General features: G+C 35.2%; 1 protein-coding gene across 6 annotated transcripts in view; it reads left to right on the forward strand.

The window, feature by feature from the left end:
• The window catches only part of VPS8 (VPS8 subunit of CORVET complex), a 215,938-nt gene that overhangs the window by 57,913 nt on the left and 144,482 nt on the right, over positions 1–13,543 (forward strand). For all 6 annotated transcript variants that reach the window (XM_045539842.1, XM_045539848.1, XM_045539843.1 and 3 more), the window contains 2 exons: positions 126–172; positions 1,144–1,233. In XM_045539842.1, coding sequence (XP_045395798.1) covers positions 126–172; positions 1,144–1,233 — 137 coding nt within the window. The remainder of the gene's footprint in view (positions 1–125; positions 173–1,143; positions 1,234–13,543) is intronic.

The following is a 13,543-nucleotide window of genomic DNA, read 5'->3' on the forward strand; positions in this document are numbered from 1 at the left end:
ACATTTTGATAACTAAGATGTTTTAATTACATGTATTGTTAGCACATATTATGAATAGGAGACATACAGTTTCACTCCCGAAGATGTGGACTACCTTGTTTTTAATGGATTTTGTTTCTCTACAGGATTATCAGGAGATGCCAGCAAGCGAAAAGCTGTTGTTGCAGACCGGGTGAGTATTTTATTAATAATAGGCACTTTGCTAGGGTATAGTACAGATTCGCTTTTGGTATTACCTAATATCTTTGGGCATGAGTAGGTAAATGGCTACAATCAAGGAAAGAGTGTATAAAAAACAAGTCAGGTCATAATTCCCTGGTGTCATTGTAAATACTTTTTAAATTTCTTCTTAACCCCTTTTCTTTTTTCCCTTGCCCAGTCTCTTATGAAGATAATAAAGTAGTAAAATAGCCAAAAGACAGCAGAAAGGAGGAGGAAAACCTGGGGATCAGGATTATTTCTGAACGGAATTAATAGCCCATAAAAAGTTGACATTTGTTAGTTTTTATGAACTTATTATTAATAGTAATTATGAGAAATACTATATGTGTCAATGTTTGTGTTGCCTGGAAGTAGCAGAGAGGGCTAATGTTTTAATGTTATTATTAATTAGCATTATATGATTGATGTTAATATTTAATATCATCCTTCTGTTCCTGGTCTAGACTTGAATTCATTGACTATGGAATTCTCTCCCTTGTGTTGTATAAATGCATTGGTAAAAATTATATTCCAAATTAGTATACACATTTGTAGAAAATTAGAGTGGAAATTGGTCACCCTTCAGACTCCGAATGATGTGCTCGTCCATGCTTTCCAGGGAAACTCCTACAGCAGAGGATTACTGAAGAGCTCAACTTTAATTTTTTATTTCCTAAGCAATATAGATACTACTAAGGTCCAGAACATGAGGGTATTTCTTAGGAAAGAGTAGCAAATTAGTATCAGCCCTGAGGCCGAAATAAGTTAGGCTAAGATTAAAAAAAAATTGGGATAATAAAGACACTAAATATTTTAATTATATTTTTAATATAACAAAGCCTGATTCTGTATTATTAAATATTTAGGGGGGCCACATATATTAAATATTGAAAAATTTTCGAGATATATTTGAATTTCTATGCAAGGCTATTTTCATTACAGATGGTAGAAATCCTATTCCATTATGCAGATCGAGCTCTGAAAAAGTGTCCAGACCAAGGAAAAATCCAGGTGATGGAGCAGCATTTTCAGGTACATCTTTGCTTGTGCCTCTAATAGACAATGCTATGAATAGCTCTAACACTGCTCTTTTATATTACTTGAGAATGTGACTTTCGTGTTTTAGTTGAATGTTTTTTAGTATTCAAAACTTTGCTATGGCCTAGGAACATTCTAAATGATTAAATTTTGAAGTAATGGGTATACAGTCAACTGGAAACAGACGAGTAAAATGGTGTGGGGTGATAGTGCTTAGCCACATAGTACTGTGTGGAAGGAAAGGAGATACATATGAGGGTACATACCTGTAAATTGACACCTTATAGTGGCTGACACCTTGTTGATGACTAACATTTATGTTAACTAGGCTATTCAGAGAAAAGGTGTACTGCCAAGGTTTAAATTTAGTTCTCCTAGGAGCGAGCACCTGTGACTCAAGAATAGATCAGTTACAACAAAAAAATTCTCTAAAATATGCTAATGAAAGACCTTTAGTTTATCCTGGAACTTAATGAAAATGAAAGCTAAGGAATAATTTAAAGACCTGTATAGTATTTATTATGTGGGTTTTACTGTTTTCAGTGATCTTCAGTTATATTTGTTGCAAATCTCTGTTTTTCTTTCCCCATCCTTACTGCTCCCTCCTCTTTCCCTACCTCCCCCTTTTTTATTGCTATATGGGGTACATGTGAAATTTTGTTACATACATAGAATGTGTAAAGATCTATACAAATTTTAGGACTGTTTTTTCTATTTCTGTGAAAAATGATATTGGTATTTTGATAGGGAATGCATTGAATCTATATATTGCTTTGGATAGTATAATTTGATCATTTTAATGGTATTTCTTATGATCCATGAGCATGAGATGTCTTTCCATTTGTTTGTGTCCTCTTTAGTTTCTTACAATAGTGTTTTATAGTTTTCCTTGTAGAAGTCTTTTACCTCCCTGGTTAAATTTATTCCAAAGTATTTTGTTTTATTTGTTTATTTTGTAGCTATCATCAATGAAATTGCCTTCTTGATTTCTTTCTCGGCTATTTCATTGTTGGTATATAGAAATGCTACAGATTTTTGTATATTGATTTTGTATCCTACAACTTTACTGCATTTATTCATCAAGTGCAAGAGTTTCCTGGGGGAATCTTTAGGTTTTTCTAGATATAATATTACATCAGCTGCAAAGAAGGACAGTTTGACTTCTTCTTTTCCAATTTGGATGCCTTTTCTTTCTTTCTCTTGCCTGATTGCTCTGGCTTGGACTTCTAGTACAATGTTGAATAGGAGTGGTAAAAGTGGGCATTCTTGTCTTGTTCCAGTTTTTAGACAAAAGACTTTCAGCTTTTCCCCATTTAATATGATGTTGGTTGTGGGCTTGTCATATATGGTCTTTATCATGTTGAGGTATATTCTTTCTATGGCTAGTTTGTTGAGAGTTTTTATCATGAAGGGATGTTACATTTTATCACATGCTTTTTTTGTGCCTATTGAAATAATCATATGGTTTTTATCTTTCATTCTGTTGATGCGATGTATCACATTTATCGATTTATGTATGCTGAGTCATCCTTGTATCCCTTGGATAAATCCCACTTGATTATGGTCTGTTATCTTTTTGATATGCTGGTGGATTCAGTTTGTATTTTTATTGAGCATTTTTGGGTCCATGTTCATCAGGGATATTGGCCTATAGTTTTCTTTTTTTGTTGTGTCCTTGTCTGGTTTTGGTATCAGGGTAATGCTGGCCTTATAGACTGAGTTAGAGAGAATCCCCTCCTCTTTGATTTTTTGGAATAGTTTGAGGAGAATTGGTGTTAATTCTTCTTCGAAGGTTTGGTAGAATTCAGCAGTGAGGCCATCCAGTCCTGGGCTTTTCTTTGTTAGCAGACTTTTTATTACTGATTTAATCTCATCCTACTTTTAACAAATAGTTGAGTGGTCAGCAAACTTTTTCTGAAAAGAAACAGATGGTAAATTTTAGGCTTTGCAGGCCACAATGGTCTCTGTCACATTTTTTTCTTCTTCTTTTTGTTTCTTTGCTTTTTGAACAACCATTTAAAAATGCAAAAACCATTCTTATCTGTGAACAATACAGAAACAAGCTTTAGGCAGGATTTAGCCCATTGGCTAAAATGTGCATTGCCTGGTCTAACATGTACTAGACACTGGGCAATAGTGAGTAAAATATACATGGTCCTTACTGTCTTCAAGTTTGCAGTCTAATCAGAATAATTTTTTGCTTATATTAATAGAAATATTTAGAAGAAATCTAGGGGTTTTGGAGTTCTGAAGAGGAAGCACCAGTCTTATATTTTCATATCTCTATTTTATGCTCATAACTTTGGAAGACAAGAATAAATATGGCAAGTAAGAGTTGAGTGGTATCAAAGGAGCATTTGGTTTCCTGGACTGTACTGTTTAATGCCACACTAGTGAGCTTCTGGTGGAGTCACTTTCATGACTCTGTTTGGCTAGAGGCTTATTAAGTTTATCAGTAGAGAAGGAAAAATAAGCCCAGATAAAATTATAAAAATAAATAACATAGGAAGAAAACATATGGCAGAAAGAAAGCATTTGGGAACAAAATGGTTTGGGAACAATACCTTATATATAAATATTTTTGTGTACCAAGGCAGTATAGATAGAAAAGAAAACTTAATATTTTAACAAGAATATACCTATTAGCAAGAGATGGTAGGGTAGTATTTATGAAAGAACTCTGGCTATTGGAAGGTATACTTTATTGAAGGAAAAAAAAGATAGCCAACACGGAAAGCTAGAAGGGGAAATGCAGTGTGTGTGTGTGTGTGTGTGTGTGTGTGTGTGTGTGTGTGTGTGTAATATAGACACCACCATGTTGGGGTGGGGGAATGTGGTAGAGAACTTTCATTCTAGGAGAAGATAGGAACAAAAGTGATGTTCTGATGGAGAAATACTAAAGAATCTCAGATGACAGGTACTATAGATGGTGATTTCTGGTACACATTATAAAACTTATAAAGAAACAAACAGTAGTAGTAATGATAGGAACCATCTAGATATCTATTAGAAGTTTCACTCTGATATCTGATAAAATTTTTGATTTATCAATGATTTAGTCTCATAGGAAGTAAAAGAAACAATGGAGGGAACCATTATTCTGGACTTAATTTTTTACTCATGATTGGAGAAGATACTAATGATTGGATAGATTCTTGAGAGAAAAATTATTACTTTAATAGTTAAAATAACAATGAACAGTATATTGAACGTGAATCCTGTATTTTAGAAAGCAAATATTTCAGAAGAAAATATACACACAGTCTCACGGCTACAGGCACCAAAAAAGAATGGGTTCACAAGGAATAGGAAATTTTAAAATTTTGACAAGATAACCATGAACAATTCAAGGAGAAAGTAACATTGAGAGAAAGATCTGTCTGTAACTCATAGAACATCTACAAATATGGAGAGAGACAACTATCATGAACCTCTAAGACTGTCAGAAAGGAGAATGGTATGGTCCAGATTGTGCCTACTGAAATATGAAGGGGTACTAAAGAGGGATTTTTAAGAAAGATTCACTGAGCATATACTATATGCCAGGTACTATGTAAAGTATGACATTCATTTTTATTCTCACGACAACCCCATGGAGTAAATATTGTTTTTATCCTCATTTTATAGGGGAGGAAATTTAGGCTTAGGGAGGTTAAGTGACATTTCAAGGTAATATTGCTGGTAAATGATGGAGCCAGGACTCAAATCCAGGTCTGTCTGATTTCAAAGCCTGGCTCTTAACTAATCAGTGTACTATTAGTGTACTGTTGTTTTTAGAGCAAGCATAGGGAAAAGATGGGTGAGAACAAGTGATGTTAATAAATGATCAAGTATGATAATTGCAGCAAACATCTTAACTATTTAATGCTTACTGTGTAGCAGGGACTGTTATTAGCCCTTTATACATATTAACTCATTTAATTCTTAAAACTCTGTAAGGTAAATACTGTTGTTATTAACACAGAGAGGTTAATTAACTTTTTCCAGGTCACACAGTATTAAGTGATAGAGCTAGGATTTGAATTCAAGCACTTGGGCTTCAAGGTTCACATCTGGACTGCTACACTATACCATGGAACAACATTTCTTATTTTACCTCCATTTTCATGAGCACAGAGAATGGTTTTAAAGTAGAAAAATCCAGATAAATATATTAAAGAAAAAAGGTGAAGCCCAGTATATGTAACATTGGTTTCATTATGATTGTTCAAATCTCAAGACCCAGTGGGATTATAATCCAGGGTGCTGTTAGAACAATCTGAGCCAACAAGAATAATTTGTAAGGAACTTTGGATCAATTTTCAAATGAGGCATTCTTGAGTATGTGTGTTTGCTTAGGCAGGGGAGACACAGTTTATTCAGGAAGATAGTTTTCTTCTAGGAAAGGTGATCTTCAGCCCATCCGGATGAGTGAAATGCATGCATGGTTATTTGTAATCTGTTGTTTTAAGTGTTTAATCATAAATATAATCATAAAATAATTATATAGGTTGACTCTTATAGTGTATTTTTTTAAAAGAAGAGTGGACTTAACTCTGCTGATAACCACAGTGTGGTTTGTGAGCATTTTCTATAAGTTCACCTCAAAACAACCATGTTAAACTCATACAATTGCCTTTTTGAAGGGAAATGTGAGGATAATATATTCCTGGAATGCCTGTGACATAACATATTGATTTTTTTTTTTTTTTTTTTGAGACAGAGTCTCGCTTTGTTGCCCAGGCTAGAGTGAGTGCCGTGGCATCAGCCTAGCTCACAGCAACCTCAGACTCCTCGGCTTAAGCGATCCTACTGCCTCAGCCTCCCGAGTAGCTGGGACTACAGGCATGCGCCACTATGCCCGGCTAATTTTTTCTATATAGATTTTTAGTTGTCCATATAATTTCTTTCTATTTTTTTAGTAGAGACGGGGTCTCGCTCTTGCTCAGGCTGGTCTCGAACTCCTGACCTCGAGCGATCCACCCGCCTCAGCCTCCCAGAGTGCTAGGATTACAGGCGTGAGCCACCACGCCCGGCCAACATATTGATTTTATTAGCACATTTGTCTAACTTTTCCATTATCCTTGTGGCTGAAATATATTAGTAAATAGTAAATGGATTTACAACTAGATGACTATCCCTACCCAAAGAATATTATTTAATGGCTCAGTATTAATTACATTTTAGGGCTCTTTCATACCCAAGATTTTATCATTGGTTTGGATGAAGATTTAGTGACTGGCTTGTCAAATTTAGATAACAGCAAGAATCAAGGTTCAAAATGATCTTGACAAGAAAGTGCAGTCAAAATCATCATAAGATGAAATTTAACAAGGATGAACATCAAGACTTAGATTCATTCAATTCAAATAGTTAAATTTTGTGAATACTAGATTGGGAGGATCTAGCTGGATAGGATTTTAGTTGACCACAAACTTTAGTAGGAGCCAGTAGTTTATTAAGGTTCAGATAAAGGAAAGTAACAGTACCTGTTGGAAATAAAACCTATAGGGCATTTTATGGGCTGTTGGCAAACTAAGCCACATCCCACAACTGGGATGGTGGAAGGTTTTAAAAACAACAGTTCAAAAAAAAAAAATGCTGATTGGTTTAATCTGAGGAGAAGGTAAGTGGAGACACGCCTACCTATAGATGGTGAAGGACTGTCATATGGAATTTACTGTACTGCTACAGCGAGGAGGCTAGTATGTAAGTGGGTAGAAATTAGGAGAAAGTGTGTTTCTGCTTAAAATGACCTACTGATGGTGTTACAGCTCTTGGATTTATGCAACTCTTATTTTTGAATATATTCAAATAAAAGGAAGGATGACCAACTGATCAGGAGTGTTTATAAAAGATTTCCTTTGCTGGATGGGAAGATCTGAGATTCTGTATCAGTATGAAGAAATTATCCCTAGAAACATAGTAACCTTTAATCCTGTTGTAATTCCTGTTAAGACTGATTTTCATCTCAATCAAAATACTGAGAATTTATATGTTACCAGCAGGTGGCACTCCTAGCCACTGCCTCAATTTTAATCTCTGCCTTTGATGAGGAGCCTCACTTTTTAAATAGCCTTACAGAATATGTAAGGCTATTCAGTATTTCTGCTTTCCTCCAGAGATCAATCAATATTTTGCCTTGTCTTAGTTATAGAAAATAACTTTTGGATCTTGTCATGTTTTTGGTGGGCTACGGCTTTATTTATCTAAGAGAAGATTTAAATCTATAATTATAATTTATATGATAAATAGTAGGATAAAAAGAAATTAAAGTATTCTCTGTCATTTACATTTTGAGACTTGCCTTTTCTTCTGGCTTTCCCTCATCTACATTTATATATGTTCTATTATTTCCCATCCTAAAGCAAAGTCAAACAGCAAACAAATCCGTTGTTTGCCCCATGCCACCCCCGATATCTTTATGCTTCTTGTTTGCACATTCTTCACAGAGCCAGCCAGACATCTTGTAAGGGTTGTCTCCATGTCCTCACCTCTCTCTCACTCTGTAACCTCTTCCATGTCTGTAAAGTCTGTGGCCCCTTTTATTCTTCATCTTACTGGTCCTCAGCAGCATTCAACACATTAACGACTTCTTGAAACAGTCTGTCCCTTTGGCTTCTCTGTTATCATAAGTTCCAATTTTTTCCCTGTCTCTCTGGCTGTTTATTGGCTTTCTTTGTTCATTCTTCTTCCTTCTCTTTTACTTAACCAATAAATGTTAGAGTTCGTTACATATTTTTGTATCGTTTCTCAACGTAGTCTGTTTACCATTTGCTTCAAAATCATTTGAGGATATTTATTAAAAATACTTTTTCTTGAGTCGTTTCCCAGCCCTACTGCATCTATCTGGGATTGTTGACCAGGATTTATAATCGGCCCCCACGATGACTCTTAAGCACATTAAAGTTTGAGAATCATTGCTTTGTGTTCTTTCCCTTGGTGATAAACGCAAATGACTCTCTAACCAATGTCTCCAGCCTAGATTGCTCTTCTGAGTTCTGAGATCCTTATAGTAAGTTGTCCATTTACATTTCCATTTGAATGTTTTGTAGGTACCTCAACCTCAAGAACTTTTTCTCACAAAGCCTTTTCTGATGATTCATATGTTAGTTAGTGAGTGGATCTACTATGCACCTAACGCAAGTTGAGTGATTGTTGTCTTTTACTAGTTCCGGTCTATTCTGCCTTCTAACTATTTCTCTAATCTGTTTACAACATGCCATCAATTCTGTCACTATTCTAGTCCATGCGACGATCATCTCTCTCATGGTATATTACAGAAGCGTTCTAATTGATCTCCCTAATCATACTGCACTTCATTCCATTTTCTACACAGCAGCCATAGAGAAATGCATAAGTCCAGATATGATGTTTCCTTGATTTTAAAATATTTTAAGGCCTTCCCATTGTTTCAGAAGTAAATACTATGTTCCCTAACAGTTTCTAAGGCCCTGCATGATATATCCTTGCCTAACTGCCCCTAATTCTCTGCATTTCTACCATACTAGAGTTCTTTTCAGTTTCTTAATGTCCCCATTCTCTCTCTCTCTTTCTCTCTCTCTCTCTCTTTTTTTTTTTTTTTTTGTTTTGAGACAGAGTCTTACTCTGTCTCCCTGGGTAGAGTGCAATGGCATCATTGTAGCTCACGGCAACCTCAGGCTCCTGGGCTCAAGCAATCCTCCCTCCTTCAGCCTCCCAAGTAGCCGGGACTTACAGGCTCATGCCACTATGGCTGGCTAATTTTTTTTCTGTTTTTAGTAGAGATGGGGTCTGGCTCTTGCTTAGACTGGTCTTAAACCCCTGAGCTCAAGTGATCCTCCTGCTTCAGCCTCCCCAGGGTGCTCCCACTGTGCCCAGCCCCCATTCTGTCTTTACTCAGAGCCTTTGTCCATGGTATTCTCTCTGAATAAAAAATTCTTATTTCTTTTTAGCTCAACTATCTCCTATTTATTTTCGGGTCGCAACTTAATTGACCCTCAGCTTAAATCAGATCCATTCCTTTGTAAAATACTATGCACTGAAATTACTCATTCAATGTCAGTCTTCCACAGCAAGACTAAGTTTAGGGACTATATAAGTTTAGGGACATCTCTGATTTTTGTTACCACCATATGGTTTAGTGCCCATGATAAATATTTGTTGAGAGAAGTTTTAAAAATATATTAACTTATGTTGTATGCAGTGTTCGCCTGCCTTGGGAGCATGTTTTAATCTAATTCTAGGAGATTTGAACTGAGAACCAGATGTAGAACTTAGTATTTGCAACACATATGTACATAATCTTGGCTCATATTATTGTGTGCTATCTACCTGAAACCATCTCATTTAATTTTTAAGACATACTTGAGAGGTAGTTACTGTTTATCCCCATTTTACAGATTACTCATAGACGCACAGAGAGGTTGAATAACTTGCCTAATATCATTGAACCAGTAAACAGAATCACCATAGACACCCAGGCTGTCTGGCTCAGGAGCCTCAACCCTATACTGTGTTTTGTCCCATGGTTTATTCTTTGATAATCTGAGACCAATGTGTTGTCACATAGCTCACTTTGAAACAGAGAAGACTAAGTAGTATATGAGTTTTAGGAAGATACTGAAATCTATAAAAAAAGTAAAAATACAAATGAATTAATTTTAGTATAATCACAATAAATATATGTGGTTTATTGTTATTTGAATGATTGATTGATTTGAGTTGCTAACAGGGTTTTTAAACTTAGAAGCTGGTCAATTAACTGTAGAAACAGTATTTTGGATTATTTTATTATGTTACGCTCATGTATGTGTATTTATTTGTGAAACAAGGTAAAAGTATAAATAAATGTGAAGCATTTTAATGCTGTAATATGAATCAATCCTTTTTCAAAAGGATTTGAAAAATAATGTAATTTTAAAAAGGGTTTAATGAAGCCTTACATCAATTGTTATTAAGCTCTCCTTCCAGCTTCATTTAACATTTCCATGAGAATCCAACCATTCAAGGCCCTTTTTATAGCAGCTGTAGGCATATATTTTTGCATTTTAGAGGTGATACCAAGGAGTGAACGACTAAAACCTGAACCCAGAGTGAAGGAACTTTCCTTGTCTAATCCATGCTTCCTCTGAGATGATTTGAGGAAAGGAAAACGGTGTTGATGTCTGGCACACTGTCCTATCCCTGAGTCTTGATTAAAGTACTGGTTCTGGGGAGTCAGATCTTTCCTAGAAGATTATTTTATCATCAGACCTGAAAAAAAAAAGAAAAATACATGCACAAATATACAGACAGAGAGATATTTGTATCTATATTGCTACTCAGGGTGTTTATGTACTAATCCTGGGAATACCAGCTACCTTGTTCTGATAGCCCATCAAAATCTATCTGTGCATGCATGTGCGTGCATGTGTGTATGTGTGTGTGTATGTTTATCTATTTTGGGGTGTGTGTGTATGTGTGTATGTGTGTATATGTGCATTCATTTTAGGCTTTATGTTAAAATTTTGAATCATTCTCAAACAATGAAGTTTTCATTACCTGATTGATTATAGAATGTAAATTAAGAGAATTAGTGCCATTACTCCAAAAAGCAAAGGAAGCTGCATCTGTTATTTCTTTTCAAATCATCCCCATGAAACAGGGAATGCCAGAGATGATATCTACACTTGGCAGATGGCAAGATAGTCACAATGCAATAAAATGATGTACTCAGTCACTCAAACAATTGACAGGCTTAAATTTAGGTATTCTGTCTGTCAGCTCAGTTTTTTATTTGCATATCCACATTGTCTTCTTTAATACATCTTAAATATACACAAATATCTAACACAAGAAGCAATCTTCTTGACCAAAATTAGGGCTATGCATTGAAGAAGAGATAAGAGAAATATTTATGCTCCCCCTCCTTTTTTAAAATTTTGGAGACCAAAATTTCAGCTTTGCATACTGTTGAGACTGAGTGGAATAGTCTGAAAGCAGGTATTATGATGTCTACGTCAAAAGCCCTTGATCTCTCAGCTTCCATAGAGAGGCATTTGTAGACCAGGTCTGGCTGTGTGGACTGAGGCCTTCACTTCAAGAGAAGGACCTGTTCTTTCCTATTCTCCTCATTTTGGGGGTTCTCATGAGAGCAGCCTTCCAAATGAGTTTGGAGAGAGGTCATCTGAGTTTAGGCACCAGCTGCTCAGGGTGGTTGTATATTTATCCTGGAAATATCAGCTAGGCAACTCTGTGGAGATTCTGTGGGAAATTGAGTCTGTGCCTAGCCCTTGTCACAGGGGAGATAGAGAGCTACTAGTCCCGTCCAGCTCATTTTCAGGCATCCAAGAGATTGCCACCAGGGATTACCCACTGGACAATCTAGTTTGTCTCTCCATAATCAGATTCTAGAAAGGAAGGCTTAAAATATGGAAATACATTTAGCTTTAACTAAACTTTGATTTTGCCTGTGATTTTAAATGTTCAAAATTGATAAAGACCTGGTTTCTTGAAGAAGCCAGATGAAAAGCATTAATTTGGATGATTTAGCCCTAATTAAGTGAGTGAGAAACAGGAGCAGGCATGAGGATTATGTGTATCCTCTTTATCTGTTAATTAAATTTTAAATTTTTATATATTTGCAGATTCACATTCAGTTGTAAGAAATAATACAAAGAGACCCCATACCCTTAACCCAGTTTTCCCCAATGAGAACAATAGTACAGTTATATAACCAGAATATTGATGTTGATAAGGTAAAGATACAGAACATTTCCATCACCATATGGGTCCCTCATTTGCCCTTTTATAGCCACACCCACTTCCCTCCTGCACCCCCCCCCCTCCTTAACCTCTGGCACCCATCTTGTAATTTTGTTATTTCAAGAATGCCATATAAATGGAATCATATAGTATGTAACATTTTGAGATTGACTTAATTTTTTAATCCAGCCTAATTCTTTGGTGATTCATCCAGGTTGTTGCATGTATCAGTAGTTTGTTGCTTTTTATTGCTGAATAGTTCATTCCATAGTATGGATGAGCTACAATTTGATAAACCATTTACCCATTGAAGAACATATGGGTTGTTTCTAGTTTGAGACTATTAAAAGTCAAGTTGCTATGAACATTTCTGTATAGGTTTATGTGTGAAAATGTCTTCATTTCTCTAAGAGAAATGCCCAGGTATGCAGTTGCTGGATCATATGATAGTAATACGTTTAATCTTTTAATAAATTGCCAAACTGTTTTCCAGGGTGATTATACCATTTTGCATTCCTACCAGCAATGTGTGAATGATCCAGTTAGTCCACATCCAACATTTGGTAAAGTCACTGTTTTATTTTAGCTATTCTGATAGGTGTACAATGATATCTCAAATAATATTTGTATTTCCCTAATGACTAATGATGTCAAACATGCTTTCATGTGCTTATTTGCCACCTATATATCATCTTCTGTGAAATATCTGTATGTGTGTTTTACCTGTGTTCTAATTGGATTGGTTCTTATTTTACTGTTGAATTCTGAGAGTTTTAATATATTCTAGATACTAGTCCTTTATTGGATAGGTGGTTCTCCCAGTGTGTAGCTTCCTTTTATCCTCTTAACAGGGTATTTTGTAGAGCAAAGTTTTTAATTTTGATAAAGTCCAGTTTATCAACTTTTCCTTTTACAGACTGTGTTTTTGAAATGAAGTTGCAAGAACTCTTTGCCTAACCTAAGATCCTGAAGACTAAAGATTTTCTCCTATTTTTTCCTAGAAATTTTATAGTTTTATGTGTTAAATTTAAATCTGTGATCTATTTTGAGTTAATTTTTACATAAGGTATGAGACTTAGATCAGAGTTCTTTTTTTCTTTTTGCATATGGATGTCTAGTTTATCCAGCATCATTTATTGTAAAGGCTTTCTTTTTTTTATTGAATTGCTTTAGCACCTTTGTCAAAATTAGTTGGGCTTATATGTCTGGGTCTATTTCTGGGTTGTGTTTCTATTCCATTAATCTGTGTGTCTGTCTCACTTGCAGTACTACAGTCTTGATTACTATAGCTGTGTAAGTCTTGAAATTGGGTCAACTGATTCCTTCTACTTTATTTTTCTTCAAGAAAATTGTTTCAACTATTCTATGTATAAATTTTACAATAATCTTGTCTATGTCTACAAAAAAGATCTTGTGGGAATTTTGATAGAATTACATTAAACTTGCATATCAATTTGGGGAGAACTGACATCTTTATTATGCTGAGTCTTCTAGTCTTTTATTTCTTTTGTCAGCATTTTTGTAGGTTTTAGTATCTAAGTCCTATATATTAGATTTACACCTAGTATTTTTTCCTTTTGTTTTAGCAGTTATAAATGAT

The sequence above is a fragment of the Lemur catta genome, chromosome 1 (assembly GCF_020740605.2).
Source record: "Lemur catta isolate mLemCat1 chromosome 1, mLemCat1.pri, whole genome shotgun sequence".
Classification (NCBI taxonomy): domain Eukaryota; kingdom Metazoa; phylum Chordata; class Mammalia; order Primates; family Lemuridae; genus Lemur; species Lemur catta.